Raw genomic sequence first — 21011 nt, 5'->3', positions numbered from 1 at the left:
AGACATAGGGGGTTGGAGGAGGGAAACTAAATCTTGGAAAACGCTTTGAGTGGAGAGATCGGATGAAATTTGATGGGAAGAATAAGCACAAGTTTTAGATACGTGATTGATATAATTGGAACGGATCTGTTCTCTTTGGAGGAGCTGGGGGGGGGGTGTTAATTTAGAAAAATTAGAAAAATTGAGGTATTTTTAACTTAAGAACGGGTGACCGGATCTTAATGAAATTTGATATTTGGAAGGAATTCATGTCTCAGAGCTCTTATTTCAAATCCCGACCAGATCTGTTGACATTGGGGGGAGTTGGAGGGGGAAATTAGAAATATTGGAAAACGCTTAGAATGGAGGAATTGGGATGAAGCTTGGTGGATAGAATAAGCAAATGTCGTAGATATGTCGCAGCGTTTGTCGTAGATATGTCCGAACCGTTTTGGATTCGCTCTCTTTGGGGGAGTTGGGGGGAGGGGTTCAATGATATGGCGATTTTGGTGCTTCTGAACGTGCTAGGACGATGAAAATTGGTAGGCGTGTCAGGGAGCTGCACAAATTGACTTGATAAAGTCGTTTTCCCAGATTCGACCATCTTGGGGGGGGGGCTAAAGGGAGAGTTAAAATGAGAAAAAATGAGATATTTATAACTTACGAGTGGGTGATCGGATCTTAATGAATTTTGTTATTTAGAAGGATATCGTGACTCAGAGCTCTTATTTTAAATACCGATCGGCATTAAGCCTCTGATTTTCCTTTTAAATCAATCTATTGATTCTTAGAATTTTGTTAGAGCTCATACCATATGAGCTCTTGGCTCTTAGCTCTTCTGGCCTCATAAGTGCCATATGAGCTCTTAGCTCTTGGTTTCATCAAGCTAATGGTTGTAGGATATCGGGAGATTGATGATTGATCATTCGAATAGAAATTTAAAGCTTTAGTGCCCATTGTAAGAGGCAAAATATATGGCGCCATAGTAGAGCGGGATGTTCTGTCAATTTGTGGCGCAAGAGAACATTTCAACCTGAAGAGGGTCTAACTGTTGTAGAATTAAAAATTCTGAGATAACAATCGATTTGAAATTATCGAAACTATATATTGAGCTTTTGAGTTTCTAAGGCAAAAATGGCGCACCGTGGGGCACTTGTTCCTAGATATTTTTGCAGTCGGTACAAAATAAACTATTAATACAAACAATGATTTTTAAGCTTTTTTTAGCTAATCTGATTCATTCAAAGTAAAAAAAAATAATTAACTACCACTACTACTACTAACAACTTGTTACAGCACCTAACCGACGGAGGAGAACACAGCCACGCATGCTCCTCTTAAGGAGCGGCCTACTATGAGATTTAACTCTTCACCCTCTTCCGCGGAGTCCCAACTTCCTTTTGATCCTTTCTTATGCCTTCTTCCCAGCCAATTTGGTTACCTATTAGGAACAAAAACTGCACCAAACATAACCAGGGCTAATACCCCCCCCCCCGGTGCCTTCTAACAAACGTGACTTGCGCTAAACTTGAAACAAAATTTTTGATTCTAGCTGTGTGTTTCTATTTGTCATAACATCAAGGGAGTAACTCCAGCATTTTTATTGAGGGGGACAAGAGGGGTCCATATCTCGATAGTCAAGGGGCATTGGCTATATCCCCCCCCCGAAATGACGCCCCTACATAACATCAACCTAGAAAAAAGAAAGAAATCATCATAATAACCAAGTTTACTGGAAAGAAGGAATAAAATGTAGATTGACAGTTTAATATATAGGCTACTGATGTTCATCCTGAAAATCTCGATAATTTGAATTTATTAACGTTATAAAAGAGGATACGCTTAAAATTAATTTTGTTATATAAGTCCAACCAGTCTAAAAGGTTGTTCTAGTGCGTGGTATGTCATTCGTCTCCAAATGTACTTGTGGCCCGTAAAAAATTAACGTTTATTATAGATAATTAGCCCAATAAACTAATATACATAATTGTATATTTTTAGAGTTTTATTTTAGGCTGTAGAGTTTTACGTAGTTGCTTATCAGCTATTATGGCGTGGATCAGCCAAGTCTTTCAAACAGTTCGTGGTAACGAACTGTAGTAAGGAGCGACCCGGCTCAATAGTAACCAAAACTCTAAAAAATGGAGTTTTGATACCAATAGCTATATCAAAAGAATCGTATTTTAATGCTGATTTTAAATATATAAGTTTTTTCAAGTTTAGTCTTACCCATCAACAGTTACGAGCCTCAGAAAATTTGCCTTATTTTAGAAAATAGGGGGAAACACCCCCTAAAAGTCATACGATCTTAACGAAAATCACACCATCAGATTCAGTGTATCAGAGAACTTGTGTATTTTGTATTTTTTGCCAGAAGGCAGATCACGGATGTGTGTTTATTGTTTGTTTGTTTTTTTTCCCCAGGGGTGATCGTATCGACCCAGTGGTCCTAGAATCTTGCGAGAGGGCTCATTCTAACGGAAATTAAAAGTTCTAGTTCCCTTTTTAAGTGACCAAAAAAATTGGAGGGCACTTAGGCCCCCTCCCACGCTAATTATTTTCCCAAAGTCAACGGATAAAAATTCTGAGATAGCCATTTTATTCAGTGTTGTCGAAAAACCTTATAACTATGTCTTTGGGGACGACTTACTCCCCCACAGTCCTCGTGGGAGGGCTACAAGTTACAAACTTTGACCAGTGCTTGCATATAGTAATGGTTATTGGGAAGTGTACAGACGTTTTCAGGGGGATTTTTTGGTTGGGGGAGGGGTTGACAAGAGGGGGATATGTTGGGGGAACTTTCCATCGAGGAATTTGTGATGGGAAAAGAAAATTCCCATGAAGGGAGCGCAGGATTTTCTAGCATTATTTAAAAAAACAATAAAAAAATAAATATGAAAAGTTTTTTCAGCTGGAAGTAAGGAGCAGCATTAAAGCTTAAAACGAACAGAAATTATTACGCATATGAGGGGCTCACCAAAATTATTTTTAGTGATTTCAACTATTTATTCTACGGCTTTTGTGATTCAGGGGTCATTCTTAATGAATTGGGACAAAATTAATCTTTAGTGTAAAGAGTGAGGTACTGACGAGGGGGTGAACCCCTCATATATGTAATAAAAACATGAGATTACAAAAGTGCGTTACGTAAGCTAATTTATAAGTTACGTTTGTCTTTTACTAATAAAAACATTCGTAAAAATTAAATGTTGTAGTTGCCTAACCAAAAAATCGCAGGACAAGTAGGCTTCCTCCACCGTTCCCTTTTTTCTCAAAATCATTCGATCACAATTATGAGAAAGCCGTTTAGCCAAAAAAAAACTTGCAAATTTCGTGTTAATTATTCCTCTGCGGAGAGCCAAAATCAAAACATGCATTGATTCAAAAACGTTCAGAAATTAAATAAAAAAAAACAAGTTTTTTTTAGCTGAAAGTAAGGAGCGACATTAAAACTTAAAACGAACAGAAATTAATACGTCTATGAAAGGGGCTGCTTCATCATCAACGCCCCGCTCTTTACGCTATAGTTTTTTACTGTTTTAAAAAGCAGAGTTGAGAGAAAGAGTCAAACTTTAGCGTAAAGAGCGGGGCGCTGATGAGGAAGCAGCCCCTTTCATATACGAATCAATTTCTGTTCGTTTTAAGTTTTAATGTCGCTCCTTACTTTCAGCTAAAAAAAACTTGTTTTTTTATTTAATAATAAAGGAGGGGGCATCAATAAAATATCTTAGGCCCAACTTTTTTATGAAAGGTACTTCAAATGAATTGAATGAAACTTCAGACGAGTACAGTTCCAATCTCTGAATTCCCTTTATGATGAAGACTATTATTATGAGTGATTTTAAGGTAAAGTGTAGTACGGACACTGGAAGGGATGAAAGCGGAATCAATAATTTGTTTGTGAAAATTGTGCTTTATTTTGATAAGCAAATATAGTAAATGAGCGCTTTTTTGAAGCAATGCTGCTAAACTTGAATATGAAAAATTGGGATTGAAGGGGTAGTTGCCCTCACTTTATATTTAGAGCAGCCCAGGGCAAGACATTAAAAACGAGCATGAATCAGCTAATCAAAGAAAAGTTTAAATTAAAAGGGATAGAAATAGCCCTGTATATGAGTAAGACTGTCTCTGCTCGGGCCCGCTTTTTACGCGGGTCCGCTTTAAACACAATGGCAACTGGAATAGAATAAAAGAATATGCACTACCCCTCAAGAATGATCGGGGTTATTAATGCTTGTTTGCTGAAAACAGTAAATCTTCTGTTCAAAGGTTTTGAAAGGAAAACGGTAAATAAACATTTGTAATTTCCCACTAGCTATATTTATCGCACTTGAAAATGCTAGTAAAGTTTTAGTAAAATTTCTAGCATAGAGAGCAAATGTCTACCCCTATCATATACAGAAACAATTTGGTCAAGTTTATTGTCAATCATAACGTTCTTGAAAAAAAAATGTGATCTTTTTATTTCACGGAGCTCAAGTCAACTATATTCTTTAATTAACCATGAACTTATATAACGTGAAAGACTTGAATCTGCTGCAGTGTAAACACTTCTGTCGTTTTGGGCACATACTGGCAGATAATATATCTTTCTTATCGTCCTATTATATCTAGCCCTGTGTCCAATAGAGCTAATCGCAATTAATCGCAGTTAATTGCAATAGGTTGTTGAACAAGCGTAATTGACGTGCTTTATGGAACGTAGTTTGAACAACAATATGAATTTTTTACAAAAAAAGAAAAGAAAGATCTTGCAAATCCCTAGAACCTTTGAAACTAACCGAAGTACTATTTGCATATACTAACAGGTAAATATTACAAAAAATTCTATTAGTAAAAGGAAAACTTGCAACTTAATGAGTTCTGAAGCTTAATAAGCACATAATTAATCTCAATAAGTGCCTTTGAACGCAATTCAATAAATGCAATTGGCTGTTGAGCACCAACAATTCCAAAAAATCAGTTGCAATCAGCTTATTGAACGTAGGATGGAGAGCTAATAGTACTCTGCAGTTTGCCACACAATTTCTGGACCAAACTGGGGAAATCACCTATTGTAAAGCTTCTGTTGAACTTATTTCTACTTTTTGCATTGTTTGTAATTCATATTAGAAAATGAATGCGACTTTAGCACCAAAAACATTTATCATTCGAAAGGGATTTGTCCTTGAGCAGAAAAACAAATATAGAGTTTTAAAATAAATATTAAACAATAAAATAAAAATTTTGATAATTTTACAATTAATAATTTAAAATATAATTAATACATAATTCATATATTAATATTCTTTTCTTTTATATTCAATAGCATTGAATTCTTGGGGTAGACACCATATGCTATTCAATAGCATTGTTAATATATATTAATATAATAAAATTAATAATAATTAATAATTTAAAATAAAATAAATGATAAATATAGAGTTATAAAAATAAAAATAGAGATTTATATGAAAAAAGCTAAACTTTACCCCAGAACTGAGATTGCTTTGCAGTCAAGGAGGCACACTCGTGCCTCTATAAAGAGGCGAACCACGACAATGTTAAGCGATCTTCGGTTCCAATGGTCGCAGAGGGATGGGGAGGGATGCATTTCGTAGCCCGAGCTCCAACTAAGAAACCTGCCAAATTTCATCCCCCTCCGACTTTTCCTTCATGGGGAAAATCTGGCCGAAAGTTTCGACCCACCAACCCCAGCCCCCCTTTAACGTTGTCTGGTTGAACCAGAATTCAAAATAGAAATTAATAAAAGAAATTAATAATAATAAATAAATAAATAAAAGAAATTAAAGAAAAGCTCCAGAATTTCATCCCGCTTCATTGTATTTTAAAGGATTTTAAGCATTCGTTTTAAGATTGAATTGGTTTTTTCTTCTGTTTCATTTTCTCACAACTGTTCTTGTTTCCCCTGTAGAACTCATCTCAATAACCTATCTTCAATTTATCTGATAACCGAGAGCAAACGACTTTCCCCCGCTTATGGTCTTTTTTTCTTTCTTTGAAATACAGTTGTTTCTCTCCTTCAAACTATTTAAATAATAACTCATTAATTAGGCTTAAATTCGTGTTAAAGTTTGATGTCCAAGAAGATTACCCTTCTTAGAATTCTCATTGCTCCAAGACAATAATGGTTTTTTCAAAGAAAATATTCTTCTACTCAAGTTTTATTTAGACACACAGAAAAACATATATTATTCTCTAAGGGATTAATTCTCTTTTTTTATTTGTAGACCCTGGGCGATGGATTCGTTGACCACCGAGCTGAGGGACGAGGCTTCTAGGGATCCGGGAACTCAGTCTACCCTTCAAGGTTTTAACGAAACTGACTTTCAAGGTACTTTGGCTCAAGATTTTATTTTGGTTTATTTCATTTTCAATGTTCATCTAAATCACCGTTTCCTTTAGTACGTTTTTCAATTTAATTTTTATCATAAATTAGTAGATAGCTGCAAGAAAGAGAAAATTCTTTTGAAAAATTATCAAATAAGAATTGTCAATAAGAACAAAGTTACTTGGTTATAATTGCCTTCCTACTAGAGCAGAGGTTTCCAAACTTATTTTCTCATAGGCCATTTTCGTAATTTTACTGGTTCCGGTGGACCCTCCGCAGCTAAATTTTTACCATATTCCAAAAACTCGGCAAAGAATTTGAATATTAGATACACTATTAAATAATTATATCAAATCTCACTTATCTTATTTATAAAACTCCCGATTCGGAGTGGTAAAAAGAGGAAGAAAAATGGTATATTACTTATACTGTATCCATTCAAATGCATTAGTTATTACACTATTAATTATTGTTGTTTTCATATTACATTGTAACATGATAATAGTCGTAATTGGATTGAAATTATATACAGTATTAGTACAGTGAAATAACTTCTACAATGACAATCACAAAACAGTCCTAATTTTAATGCGAGGGATTTACTTGATGCATTGATAGCAAAATATTAATATTTGGCTTCCGTTTAGAATAACTGCGAATCACTGTCGTATTCAGTCTATTTGACCAAAGACTATGTAAGAAGCTAAGCTTCTTAGAATGTTAAGGAGGCCCTAGACGGTCAATCTTTTTGATAAAAAGTTTTCGTCAATCCATTGACGTGTGCTTCAATCAATCTTCAACCGACCCTCCAATCAGTCCTTCAATCTCGGCCAAAGCTAATCTAACACACTGCTTTTGATCAATGATTGAGTCATTCAGACTTTCTATCAATCACCGTCAACCCTTGACTTAAGTGTCAAACAGGTCCCTAGACGGTCAGTCATGCTCGTGTCAATCGATTGACGGAAGCTTTTGATCAAAATGATTGACCGTCTAGGGCCTCCTTTACCTACCTACGTTGATAGGTGAAGTCAAGCCAAGATTTTAGTTTTTCACTATCTAAACCAGGTATATTTTTGTGGACACCCACTTACGAATTGTGAACATTTATTCTTTTGTCACACCAACGTATTATTTGACTGCCCTGTTTATTGTAGAGCACGTTTAGCAATGGAGTTCGAGTTAAGTGAATATGAAATAAGTGTGCCGTTTCCTTTATCGCTGATAATTAGAAATAATAAAGTTCGGACTAGTGTAAACAGATTTTTATCCCGTACAAAGAGACTTGACTTTTAGTTAGTGTTTATGTTTTGCTTTAGATAGTGTGTACTCTTTTTCTCCCTTTGTCTTTTTGTAGTGTTTTTTTTTCTGTTTTTGTTTCTGTGAAATGCCTGTTTTCGGTTTAATCACGAAATAAAGTATCTATCTATCTATCTACACCAACGTATACCCTCATCGAGTTTTTTGTGGACCATTTTGGGAATCACTGTGCTAGAGAAATTCCTGACTTTTACACTCTCTCCTTTTAAAATACTGAGGTATTGCCTCGGGCTGTTATTAACTTTCATTATTAGCTTCAAATGCCATATTTTTAAGCTATAGTCAATGTCAAGTTTTAGGTATTTTAGCCTGATAAAGGTGTTTTAGTGTTTAGAAGTTGTCGAATTGTCCTGATTGAATGCTTTTTGACAGTGAAGTTTATATTTCTTTCGAAAAAAAGAATTTAAATATATCCTTATTTTTTTCTTCTATGTGACAAGAAAGTCCTGTATACCGGAAAATAATAGTAAGAATGAAAAAGATTAATTCTTGGTTTGTATAAACATAATAGAAAGAAAGGATGGCTGCAGTAGCTCGAAAACTTGTCAAATTGTAAAACATAGATTTACAAGAGTGAATAGTCTAATAATTTTTCTTTAAGATGCAGCTCAAGTTTTTTTTGTTGAAAAGAGGCAAATCTGTTAGTTTTTATTCAAGGGAGTATAGAAAGTCATTTAAAAAAAAAAACTGCTTAGGAGGGATGCAAGATTAAAGACGAGAATATAAATTACGGATGCTCTCTTAAATGGAGTGAAATTGGATCTGAAGGAAACAACCAGAATGAGATGAACTTTGATTTAAAAAATAGGAGGGGAGGGGGGTTAATGGGGTAATACTGAGCTCTTTTTTAGAGTGATCTATGCTAACAATGTGTCTCTTAAATAGGTCACAGAGCACATACTTTTTACGTTGGTGTTCATGTTCCAACTGGCCGACGCCGTAGTCATCACAGAAGGCATCGACATCATCACAAACGAGACAGTGACGAAGGTGATGGAGACGACGAAGGTATTTTTTTTAACAGTGATTGGTTTTTAACTATTTTATTGCAGTAAGAAAAAACAGCTCCAAGGAGTGGGGGGGGAGAGGTTAGTGAAAATTTTGCCATTAAATTCAAGATGTATAAAAACTCTTGAGCAGAAGGGAATCATTGGACGAGAGCTCATTTGGACGCAAATTTAAGATGATCGGGCACTTTTTGAGTAACATTAGAGACGTTGCCAAAGCAATTATTAGGGCTCTTGTTTTATGCTGCATAAAAATAATTTCGGCTCACATAAACTTAAAATGCTATCGAAAGGGAATTCTGAGATAGCTGATCTGTCCAAACTTCCAATTTTTAGAAGCCAAAATAACAAATGGTTGCATAATTTAGTACCAGTTCTTTGAGGGGAGGGGGAAAGGGGCCGTGGAGGCCTGAAAAACTATATTTTGGGGGCAACATCCCATCCTCATTATTAGGATAACTCTTTATGGAATATTAAAATAAAAAAGAAATCACATCAGAAGTTTTTTTTTAATGAAAATAAGAGTTACGTTCAAATTTCAGATAAAAGAAATTGTCTTGTATATGAAGGGGCTGCTTATAGCTTCAGCCCCCCTAATCTAAACTCTGAAATCTGATTTTTCCTTTTTTGTTTCTTAATGCTTCAAGAATGTAACACGATCCTTCGATGATGAAAGACGGTATTTTTCCTGGGGTCGTGGGAGGGGGGTGTTAGACATTTTATGGGAAAAATACTTTCTTGGCCCACTACTTTCTAATTTTCGCAGGGTAATCCTCTGGATCAGTCTCAAAAGGGAGTCTCCCTCCCCTACTGATGGCCAGTGATGTATTTTTCAAATTATTTTTTTAAAAAAAGGGTATTTACGTTTATGCCACTTAACGAGGAAATTATTCTGAGAATCTTCGGATTATGCGGAACAAAAAGTTCAAGGGATTTTTAGTTTTAGTTCTTTAAACAAGAAAATTTTCTGTTAAAATGTTTTGAAAGCCGATGGTCAAACAAAATACATGCAATTACCAAATCGTTATATTTGTTGCATTCAAAACGCTTTGACGAAAGCTTTAGAGAAACTGAAAAGTAAACGATTAGAATTTAGGGGGGTGGGGGTGGACAACCCATCTCGTTAATAGGATATTTTTGGTCATTCCAAGTTTTACTTTTGTTATTTCCTTTCATTTGAGAAAATTTTCTTATTTAAATTCAATTCGTATTTTGCAGTGATAAATATTGCTATAAATTGACGAGTTTTTTGCACTAAAAATATTATCAAAGTCCTTGGTTTCTGTGATTTTAATGCATTACAGATTTTTTTTTTTTGTGTGTGTGTAAGGTAATATCAGACTTCTTTTTGGACATAATTGGCTCTTGGGTTCAATGAATGTTCAGTGCAACACGATACGTTTTTCTCATCTATCATCAATGCAACTTGGTAATTTCTCATCTATCATGTCCTTATTAGATAAAGAGGGCAATAGAGTATCGGACGCTGGAGTAGAAGGCCTTAAATCTCTTTTACGTATGGGCTTCACGTGTGGTATTTTGTATCAAAATTTGTGCAATGGGGTATTTGTACAATGGTATGTCTTGAATCTAACTAATTTAATTTCTAATAATATTTTTTTTCTTTGGTGATAATCTTTGTATGTATTTATTTAAGACATGCCGCCGTCACAGAGAGTGCGTTTTCTTCTGGGTGAAGATGGCCCGGTAAAAGACGACGAAGAATTCCACGAGTCCCATCCTCTCTTCTCTGAAATGGAAGAGCTTTCTTATAATAGTCAGGGAGAATTGGAATGGAGAGAGACAGCCAGGTAACTGTAGAAATTTTCTTACTTTTTTGGGTCAAAATAATGTTGACAGAAGCATGTTACGTTGACCTGACAACGAAAGTTCGTCTCAACATGATGAGTTGATCTGCCCTATTCTTGAAATAGGAAGAATTTTGAAACAGAAAAAATCGTATTTAGCAAAATTAACAACTTAAAAGGTTGTTTTTCAGTGATTACAAGGTTACAAGACCAACAAGGGAGGTGAAAACAGCAACAAGGGAGAAAAAAAAGCTATTATCCATCTTGATTAAAGTTCATTCAGAATGAGATTTTACTAATACTGATATTTAGCGAGGAATACTTTGATCGGATCAGATTTTTCCTAAAATTTCCAGATTGGCTGCTGCCTACCGGAACATTCTAGGTATGTTTGTGGGATACAACAGAATTGTTAGTGGCATACTTCTTATTTTTTTTAGGATTTAAAGAAAAGATCAAGCTTGCAAATTACGGTGTTTAGCTGAGTAATTTGCCTTCATTTTGATATATGGTGAGGAAAATCTTATTTGGTTATCTTTGAATATTGAACGATTCTGTGTGAAAATCCTTCCAAGTCTCCCCTGTTTTCTATGAAGTTGATTTGCCTTTGGTGGAAAATTGTGAGATTCATCCTTTGGTTTTGGGCATTTTGGCTTGACCTATAACAGCTCTTAGAGCTATTCTTATACATCCTAAAAACTTTCCGACATCTTTTTCATGTAACGAAAAGCTGTATTTATTTTCCTTTTACAAGATCGCTTTTGTTTCTTTTGCTTCTATCTGCCAACATTAATATTATCAGGTCTATTGTCGTAACAATTTAGGGCATAGCTCATTCATATAAATACTATTAGATTTAGTGTGCTTTTGAGATCAGATAAAAGGAAATTATGGTCCATGAAGTGCCATTTATTGTTTTTTTAATTTTCCAGAACATAATTCTCGCTTAGCTTTTCTTTCTAATCCTAAAAGTTGCTTCAAAATGAATCAACCCGGATGTGTCTGGAATGGATGATTTTGGCGTTGCAAAATCGGTCAAATCGTCAGGAGTTAAAACTAAGTTAATGTGGCAGCTTTTAAGTTTTGTATTTGACTTGCTTAAGTTGTTCTTTAGGATTTTATGTCTTTATGAACTTCCTTTTTTGTTTTTATTTTTTCATGGGTAAGGGTGGCTGTAGCCAAAATTTATTTTTCTTTTGCGCAGTTGTTCAAGTAATAGTCCACTTCTCCTGCTCGTGTAGCTTTGCCCATATCTTTTTAAGTTTAGACTGCCTCGTTGTAAAATAATATTTTCTTTTTTATCTGTCCATAAAATTGCCAAATATTTACTTTGTCAATCCGAAGGCTGAATAATTAATGCATTTAATATATTTATGCAATGTCTAAGTATTTATAACTCTTTTATCGGATTTTGGGGCTTAATGTTTTGTTTTTTGAGAGTATGTATATTTAGCCTACTGTTAGTTTTACCATAAGCGTAGCTGATAAAAGCTTCTCAACTTGACTCTTTTTTACCAATTGTGTACCAAAGGAAACTGCTCCCAGTCTTCACATGTGCCCTTTATGCCACTCCTTTTTGTTATATGACTGAATATGAAAGCTTTGTTTTTCCTTTGGCAACATTTAGGCCCTTATTTTATCTTATCTCGTATTGAAATGAGCTCATTCATTTAACGAAATGGCTCCAGAAAGAACGTTCAACGTAAAATAGTTTAAAGCAAAATATACGTGTAGCTCGAGAAATTGTTTAACTCTCATAGTTCCAAGAACATAGCTCAGGCATGTAAATCCGTATAGCCTGTTCTACTTTGTATAATTGATAAATGTCCGTAACTCCCAGCCAATCACTTGTGAAAACAATCGTGTGACATTTTATGACGGATGCGTAACTGAGGAGAATATTTATCCGTTGTGCCATCGTTTCGTTTGGTGTTCGATGATCTTAAGAAAGTATACATTTTGTTTTCTTTTCTGGAGTCCGACAGGATGTTTTACTTGCATACTATAATTCTTGAATATATTTGGCCTACAGTTCAGTTCACTGCGGGTGTAGCTGATAAAAATTCCTCAACATGATCGCACCCTTTTCTTTGAAGTGCCATAGTAAGATGTTGAAACCAACCATTTCATGAAAAGCCTTTAGTTTTGGTCAAAACCCAGAGTATGACTAATGATTAGATATAATGGTCCGACTTTTATTGTTCATCGTTTATTATTTTTTTCACTGTGAAGTAGCTTCACAATATCATAAATAAAGAATCGGCCTCGGTAAATATTATCATAGCCTTGCCTCTCGCCACTTGGTAAGCTCAGCAAATCAAAACTTGCCCACGTCCTACCTCGATGTCGTATTTACTATTTTTTAGTTTAATTTTTTTCTTCCTTTTTTTGTTAATGTTGATGGGATTTTTATAGCCCAGGTCCATTCTGACGGTTCAAAAGGTAACTCTCTATATATTTTCACGTTTCTGGATTGATTAGTTCAGTTAAATTTTAGTAGAAACAAGCTAACTACAAATGATCAATTTTATACAACCTAGATTAAAAATGAAAGTTTTTATGGCACTTGGTATTGACCAAGTGACATATAGCAATCGCAAATTCTGTCGGTCCCGGTTTTGCTACTTTAGGCACTTCCAGGTAAGCTAGGACGATGAAATTTGGCGGGCGTATCAGGGACCGGACCAGATTAAATTAGAAATAGTCTTTTTCCCGATTTGATCATCTCGGGGGACTGGGGGGCCTGTTAATTCGGAAAAAATAGAAAAATAGAAGTATTTTTAATTTGCGAATGGTTGATCAGATCTTAATGAAATTTGATGTTTGGAAGGATATCGTGTCTCAGAGCTGTTATTTTAAATTCCGACCGGATCTGGTGATATTTGGGGGGGGGGGAAACCTAAAATCTTGGAAAACATTTAGAGTGGAGGGATCGGGATGAAACTTGGTGGGAAAAATAAGCACAAGTCCTAGATACATGATTGACATAACCGGAATGGATCCGCTCTCTTTGGGGTAGTTGGGGGGGGGGAGTAATTCTGAAAAATAAAAAAAATGAAGTATTTTTAACTTACGAACGGGTGATCGGATCTCAATGAAATTTGATATTTAGAAGGATCTCGTAACTCAGATCTCTTATTTTAAATCTCAACCGGATCCAGCGTAATTGGGGGGGGGGACCGAAAATTTTAGAAAATAATTAAAGCGGTGAGATCAGGATGAAACTGGATGGGAAGAATAAAAACTTGTCTAAGATACATGACTGACATAACCGGACCGGATCTGCTCTCTTTTGGGTAGTTGGGGGGGGGGGGGTAATTCTGAAATACTAAAGAAAAATGATGTTTTTTAACTTACGAACTGGTGATCGGATCTCAATGAAATTTGATATTTAGAAGGATATCGTGTCTCAGAGCTCTAATTTTAAATCCCGACCAGATCTGGTGACATTGGGGGGAGTTGGGAGGGGGAAACTTAAAACTTGGAAAACACTTAGAGTGGAGGGATCGGGATGAAACCTGGTGGGAAAAATAAGCATAAGTCCTAGATACATGATTAACATAACCGAAACAGATCCTCTCTCTTTGGGGTAGTTGGGGGGGGGGATTAATTCTGAAAAATTAGAAAAAATGAGGTATTTTTAACTTACGAACGGGTGATCGGATCTCAATGAAATTTGATTTTTAGAAGGATATCGTGTCTCAGAGCTCTTATCTTAAATCCCGACCGGACCTGGTGACATTTGGGGGGGGGGGAGTTGGGAGGGGGAAACCTAAAACTTGGAAACACATAGAGTGGAGGGATCGGGATGAAACTTGGTGGGGAAAATAAGCACAAGTCCTAGATACATGATTGACATAACCGGAATGGATCCGCTCTCTTTGGGGTAGTGGGGGGGGGGGGGTTAATTCTGAAAAATTAGAAAAAATGAGGTATTTTTAACTTACGAACGAGTGATCGGATCTCAATGAAATTTGACATTTAGAAGGATATCGTGTCTCAAAGCTCTTATTTTAAGTCGCGACCGGATCTGGTGACATTGGGGGAGGGGGAGCCTAAAATGATGGAAAACGCTTAGATTGGAGGGATCGGGATGAAACTTGGTTGGAAAAATAAGCAGAAGTCTTAGATACGTCATTTACATCATTGGAACGGATCCGCTCTATGGGGGGGGGGGGGGGTTGGTTAATTCTGAAAATTAGAAAAAATGACGAATTTTCAACTTACGAAGGAGTTATCGGATTTTAATGAAATTTCATATTTTGAAGGACATCGTAACTCAGATCTCTTATTTTAAATCTCAACCGGATCCAGCGTAATTGGGGGGGGGGGCAGTTGGGGGTACCGGAAATCTTTGAAAATACTTAAAGCGGTGAGATCAGGATGAAACTGGATAGGAAGAATAAAAACTTGTCTAAGATACGTGACTGACATAACCGGACCGGATCTGCTCTCTTTGGTGGAGTTGGGGGGGGGGGGTAATTTTGAAGATTGAGGTATTTGTAACTTACGAAAGGGTGACCAGATCTTAATGAAATTTGATATTTAGAAGGATCTTGTGCTTTAAACCTCTAATTTCAAATTCCGACCAGATCCTGTGACATTGGGGGGATTGGAGGGGGAAATCGGAATTCTTGGAAAACGTGAAAATTGGGGTATTTTTATCTTACGAATAGGTGATCGGATCTTAATGCAATTTGATATTTAGAAGGAATTCATGTCTCAGAGCTCTTATTTCAAATCCCGACCAGATCTTTCGACATTGTGGGGAGTTGGAGGGGGGAATCTTGGAAAACACTTTGAGTGGAGGAATCGGGATGAAGCTTGGTGGATAGAATAAGCAAATGTCCTTGATACGTGATTGACGGAACTGTAATGGATTCGCTCTCTTTGGGGGAGTTGGGGGGAGGGGTTCAGTGATTTGGCGAGTTTGGTGCTTTTGGACGTGCTAGGACGATGAAAATTTATAGGCGTGTCAGGGAGCTGTACAAATTGACTTGACAAAGTCGTTTTCCCAGATTCGACCATCTGGGGGGCTAAAGGGAGAGGAAAAATTAGAAAAAATTAGGTATTTATAACATACGAGTGGGTGATCGGATCTTAATGAATTTCGATATTTAGAAGGACATCGTGACTCAGAGCTCTTATTTTAAATCCTGACCGGCATTAAGCCTCTTATTTTCCTTTTAAATCAATCTATTGATTCATAAAATTTTGTTAGAGCTCATACCATATGATCTCTTGGCTCTTAGCTCTTCATGCCTCGTCACAAGTGCCATATGAGCTCTTAGCTCTTGTTTTCAAATTGAATACGAGGACGACGTTGAAACTAAACACGAACAAATATTATTCCACAAATGAAAGGAATTCCTTCTCCTAAACAAACCCTCGCTCTTGACGCTTAAGTTTTATATTGCCATACTGAAGGCTTTTATGAGTGCAAGAAATTTGCAACCGATTGCTTTTTAAAACATTTGAATCGAAAATTACATAGTTTAAAACAAATAACAAGCAATAAACTGCTCCATTTTTGAAGTGTTGTGAAAAATAATTTCTATTTCATGCCGATTACTTTTTATTCTATTCCGATTGATCTTCTTCTAGAAAAGTCGTTCTTAAAGCTTTTGGGGGAAAAGCCACATTTTAGTGCAAAGAGCAGGGGGCTGAAGAGGGAGCAGCCCCTGTTGTGTACATTTTTTGTTCGTTTTAAGTTTTGATGTCGCTGATTTGCTTTTATTTGCGTTTTCTTTCTGTTCATTTTTAATGCTTTTACAATACAGAGCGTTACCCTCAGTATAACGAGAGCTACAACTCCCTCAACTCCAAAGTTTAAAAGTCAAATTTCAACTTTTGCAGGACAATGCTTGGATCGAAAACTTATTTAACTCATTTAGTTGAATGAGTTCATTAAGCTCTTTTAATCTATTTGCTCTCCGAAATAAAAGCTAATTCCACGCTTTTTATCATTTCCACGATTTTCATGCTGAGTTCTTCAAGCAAAATTTTTTTTATGGGGATGTCTCCCATGGACACTGGCAGGGAGGCCAAGAGCTTAATGTACCCTTTGAAAAAAGAATACATTATAAAAAATGCAAATAAATAGGAAAAACGAGCAATATTTTCCTTTAAATTTCGGTGAAAACAAAGCTATTGGTGGTACTCATGGTCCTTTCCCACGTCTCTAGCATATATGCCGGTAAGCACGTTAATGTAATCTTCTATGTTCAATAAACTTTTTGTGTATTAAGAGGGGTGCTCTCACCCCGCCGCACCAACATTGTGTGTTTAGTACAAAAATATCCCTATCAGGAAAGGAGATTAGAGGTTAATTTCTACACCCCTCCCTTCTGAGTCACCTTTTGTAATTATCCGAAGGATTCCCCCTCCTCTCCTTCGAAAAGTAAGACAACTTTGAAAATTGTAAACAAGAAGGAAAATGAGAAATGTTTTCGATAAAATCTGTGTAAGCAAAGCTTGTTGTTGCAGTTGTCCCACCTTCGCTTTGAAATTTCCTAGACATACTCATGGTCCTTCCCCTTTTTCAATCGGTAAGCATATTTATATATTTACGTCAATTCGAGGAGTATATAAAATACATAAATTAAATTACATAAAAACTAAAAAAATGAAGCAAAGCAATGTTTTATAATAGGATTAAAATATAACTGAATAAAATACATAGAATTTTTAAAAAATAATTAGAAATTATTGAGATCCTGGAAAAAAGGGAAAAGGTCATATTTTGAGAATATTTTACTCAAAATATTTTGAGACCTACAATAAAAATTATCTATCTTCATCAACAAACAAATATCTCTTTAATCTAGATCTCGAAAGTATTTCATGTTACTAACACAAGTCGGAAAACCAAGTAACAATTTTCAGTGTTTATCCTATCTAAGGCGAATCGAAGAAAAATCAAAGATTTTAAAATCTCGAAAAATAAGGGAGGGGTAGAGAAGATGTAGGAGAGCAACTGCGTTGAAAACAGGACCATGAATATCACAACGATAGACAAGATTTTTTCTTTTCTTTTTTTCAACACTTCTTTTTTTAAGCAGATTTTTTTTATTCTGTTTCTTAATAGCCCGTCGATTTATGGTACGGTTTCTGGGCGTCATTGATGGGGGTATGATAAGGCAACTTACAACATTAATTTATGTTATGGAGAGATTTTTTTGAACTGCCCCTGCCCCCTCCCCATTCAAAAAATCCTTAATTTAGTTTTGTGACTAAATTAAATAGCGAATGGCCCAATAGGGCTTTCGTGTGAATAAATCTATCTATCTATTTTAATTATATAGCTAATTTGTAGAAATTAGATGAATGAAAGAGTTAAAAGCAATTTAGGCCTGGAACAAATCCACGGGGTCGGAGGGGGTGACCCTCCCTAAGATATTTCTTTCACCCTTATTCCGTTCTTTTTTTCTTTTTTTAGTCCTTTTTAAAACAAACTTGTCAATTTGGTGCCCATCTCGAGTCACATGGCGCCCTTGATCCAGTGGCCCCCGCACCCATAATTTTGCTTATGATCTGTTAGAGATCTAGACATGAAACTGCTCGCACGATCAGTTTACGAATCATTTCGTCGTAAAATTATAAAATAAACCTCGTTTTCGGGGGAAATTAATCATATAATTAAACTTGCTTGCTAGTTGAAGTACTGATTCTGAGGATATATCCTCATCTTCAGATTGTGGTTCTTTGTTTTCTCTTTTTGGCAGATTTTTTTTATTCTCTTTCTTAAGATCCCGGCCTAGGTAATTCAAAACCACGGCTAAGGAAGGACATAGATAATAATAATAGACATAGACAAAGACACAGACAAAGAGACAGACACAGAAAAGACACAGACACAGTACAGACATAGACACACACACATAGACTTAGACACAGACACAAACACAGACACTGAGACAGACACAAACACATACAGAGACAGACGTATTATTGAACCAAATGCCTTTTTAGTTTTTTCTATGATTATAATCTGTTATGTAAAATATTTCTGCATCAACAGGGAGCTATCACCCCGTAGTACTTATATTACAGGCTTGGTCCACAAATGTTCCGAAAATTGAGAGGGAGATTGGAGAAAGGCTTTACCCCCCCCCCCATCTCCTCTACATATTTTTCTATATTTATCTGAAGGCTTTTCAAGAGCCACTGGGCATAAGAAAATATTTTTGAGGCTTCACGCACACTCCACCTAAACAAAGATTTACCGACCCTTTTCCGGAGTGAATTCGCAACTGCGTGACATGATTGTCTCTAAAACTGGGAAACTCAATGTTTTTCTCTACAGATGTGAATATGTGACGATTCGATTTGGCCATTCACTGGGTTTTGTTAAAAACCCTTGGTGCTTCGTTAAATTATTTACTATATCTTCTTACAAGCAGGAGTACCGAAAGTACTCCAATAGCTATATTTTTTTAGCTTAGTGTAGAATCAAAAAATCAGGGGTACCAAGTATTGAAAAAGTAGGGGAGGGCTTAATTTCTCAAGGTTCTCAAGCTTATTTGTTATAATTACCAATAAATCACAAGGTTTTACATTCTTCCGTAAGCGAGGAGCAGAGCTCGTATATCAACGAAAGAAAAACTACGTACCTTATCACTGAAAAAAGAAGAATTATTTTAGCGAAAAACTACGTACCTTATCACTGAAAAAAGAAGAATTATTTCAGCCTAAACTACTTAAAAAAGGAACAACATTGGACATGCCACTACGACCTACCGCCAACACACGTCCATTCGAGACAATGTTAACCTAGCAATCTAATTTATCAGGCAACATTGGACAGGGATTGCAGAAAGATCTTATCCAATCATTAGCAAAATAATAAAAATATTGAATGCAGAACACCTTCCATCCCCAAAAATTAATTTTAAATTTTTGCAGCATTGTATGAACAACCTACGGAGGATCTAATGGCAGCAAATAACAATGTTATATCTATAGATATAACAAACCTTGATCAAATCAAACGAACTACGTACCGCACTATAAAACTTGACCCCTCGCATTTTGGCAAAAGGATTAATCGACGAAATCCTGATCGAATAGAAACGGGTGTTTGTGGACATGCCGAACATAGGTTCACTTGATGAAAATATTTCAGAAGAACTCCACGGTCGAAGTTAACTTTAAATAAAAATATAGAACACTGGACAAGGCAATAGTATATAACGATTCTGTTGTTGATTTATTTAGCAAAACGGATTTCTTTTAGAAATAAAATTTCTTTTAGAGGATGTGAGCAAGCTATTTCTATATCTCTTAAAGTGGAATATGGTTAGACTGAAAATTATTTAGGTAAACCAGTACTGCATAATCAAAATAAGATTTTACTAACTTAAGATAAAGTGTCGTAAGTGCAGAGTAAGGAATTATATTTTTCAGTTGGTTCATAATATCAGCACCACATGATGCTTTTGCACGAACAACCTTGATGTGATCCTTCCATGAAATATTCTCGATAACCACAGCGAGACAACGAATTCTTCTCACACTTTCATTAGACGATAAACCGTCTTCTAGTATAACACAAATATTAGTTAGTTCCGGAAAACCTGCACCCAATTTTACAATAAATAATAAGCTTAGCTTTTTTCTTATTAAGCACAAGTTTATTGCCACCAATTCATTTCGGAATTCGACTGTATGCATGAGAAATATTTATGTGAAGCTCATTTAAATATTTACCGCATTGCTGTAAGGATCTTTGTTTCTTTCAAAATGAGGATAAAATAAGGTATTTTGAATTTTTTTTTTTTGGGGGGGGGTAGCGGTGCGAATTCCTTCAATGAAAATACAAAAAGCTCTAGGGATGGTAATTGCCCTCCCTCCAGTTTTACTATGACTAATTATTTAACATAACTAATTGAAAAAAAAAACTTTTCTCCTAAACTTGGAAGTTAGACTATGAAATTGCAGTTGCTGCGACTCGGGGAATTGTCCTAGTTGAATAGTAGGCAGAGGAGCAGATGTTTTCTTGTCACGTTTGTTCTTACGTTCCTATGGCATTTTTCGTGTCTGTTGGAAACAAGGAACCTTGTTTCCATTATTATACGCGGCTTGTTTAAAAATACATGGTTAATTTTGTGGATTGTGTGCAATGTTAATCTTGATGTTGCTTACTTCAAAGTATTTTATTGGACACGATGCGTTTTTTCTTTGCTTTTCCTTTTTGGAAAAACTAACTTTAAAGAAATGTTTAAGAAATTCAACCACGGGGCAGTCTGAGTAAGCACAGTAGCATTCATTTTTTTTTATAAAAGTAATTTTAGGAACGTTAAAAAAAAGAAATCAATGAACGGTAAAGAGCGATGGTAAAACCTAAAAGTAGCGGAAATAGTCATTAGCCAAGTCAGATACAAAGCGAATAGAAATGAATATGCATAAATAAATGAAAAAACAAAAGAAATTTAAATAAATAATAAAACTAAGCTTAAGATAACATTTATTACAATAAATAAATATGCTAAACTTAAAAGTCACAGAATATCACTAATAAATGATCAATTATACAAGCAAGTTATGCATAAGTGATTGCCCCTTTCC

General features: G+C 35.6%; 1 protein-coding gene across 9 annotated transcripts in view; it reads left to right on the top strand.

Moving 5' to 3' along the window:
- The window catches only part of LOC136033792 (sodium bicarbonate cotransporter 3-like), a 120897-nt gene that overhangs the window by 36653 nt on the left and 63233 nt on the right, over positions 1–21011 (top strand). For all 9 annotated transcript variants that reach the window (XM_065714701.1, XM_065714695.1, XM_065714699.1 and 6 more), the window contains exons 2-4: positions 6210–6313; positions 8516–8638; positions 10295–10448. In XM_065714701.1, coding sequence (XP_065570773.1) covers positions 6210–6313; positions 8516–8638; positions 10295–10448 — 381 coding nt within the window. The remainder of the gene's footprint in view (positions 1–6209; positions 6314–8515; positions 8639–10294; positions 10449–21011) is intronic.

The sequence above is a fragment of the Artemia franciscana genome, chromosome 12 (genome assembly GCF_032884065.1).
Source record: "Artemia franciscana chromosome 12, ASM3288406v1, whole genome shotgun sequence".
Lineage (NCBI taxonomy): Eukaryota > Metazoa > Arthropoda > Branchiopoda > Anostraca > Artemiidae > Artemia > Artemia franciscana.
This window is presented reverse-complemented; position numbering and strand designations above follow the sequence as displayed.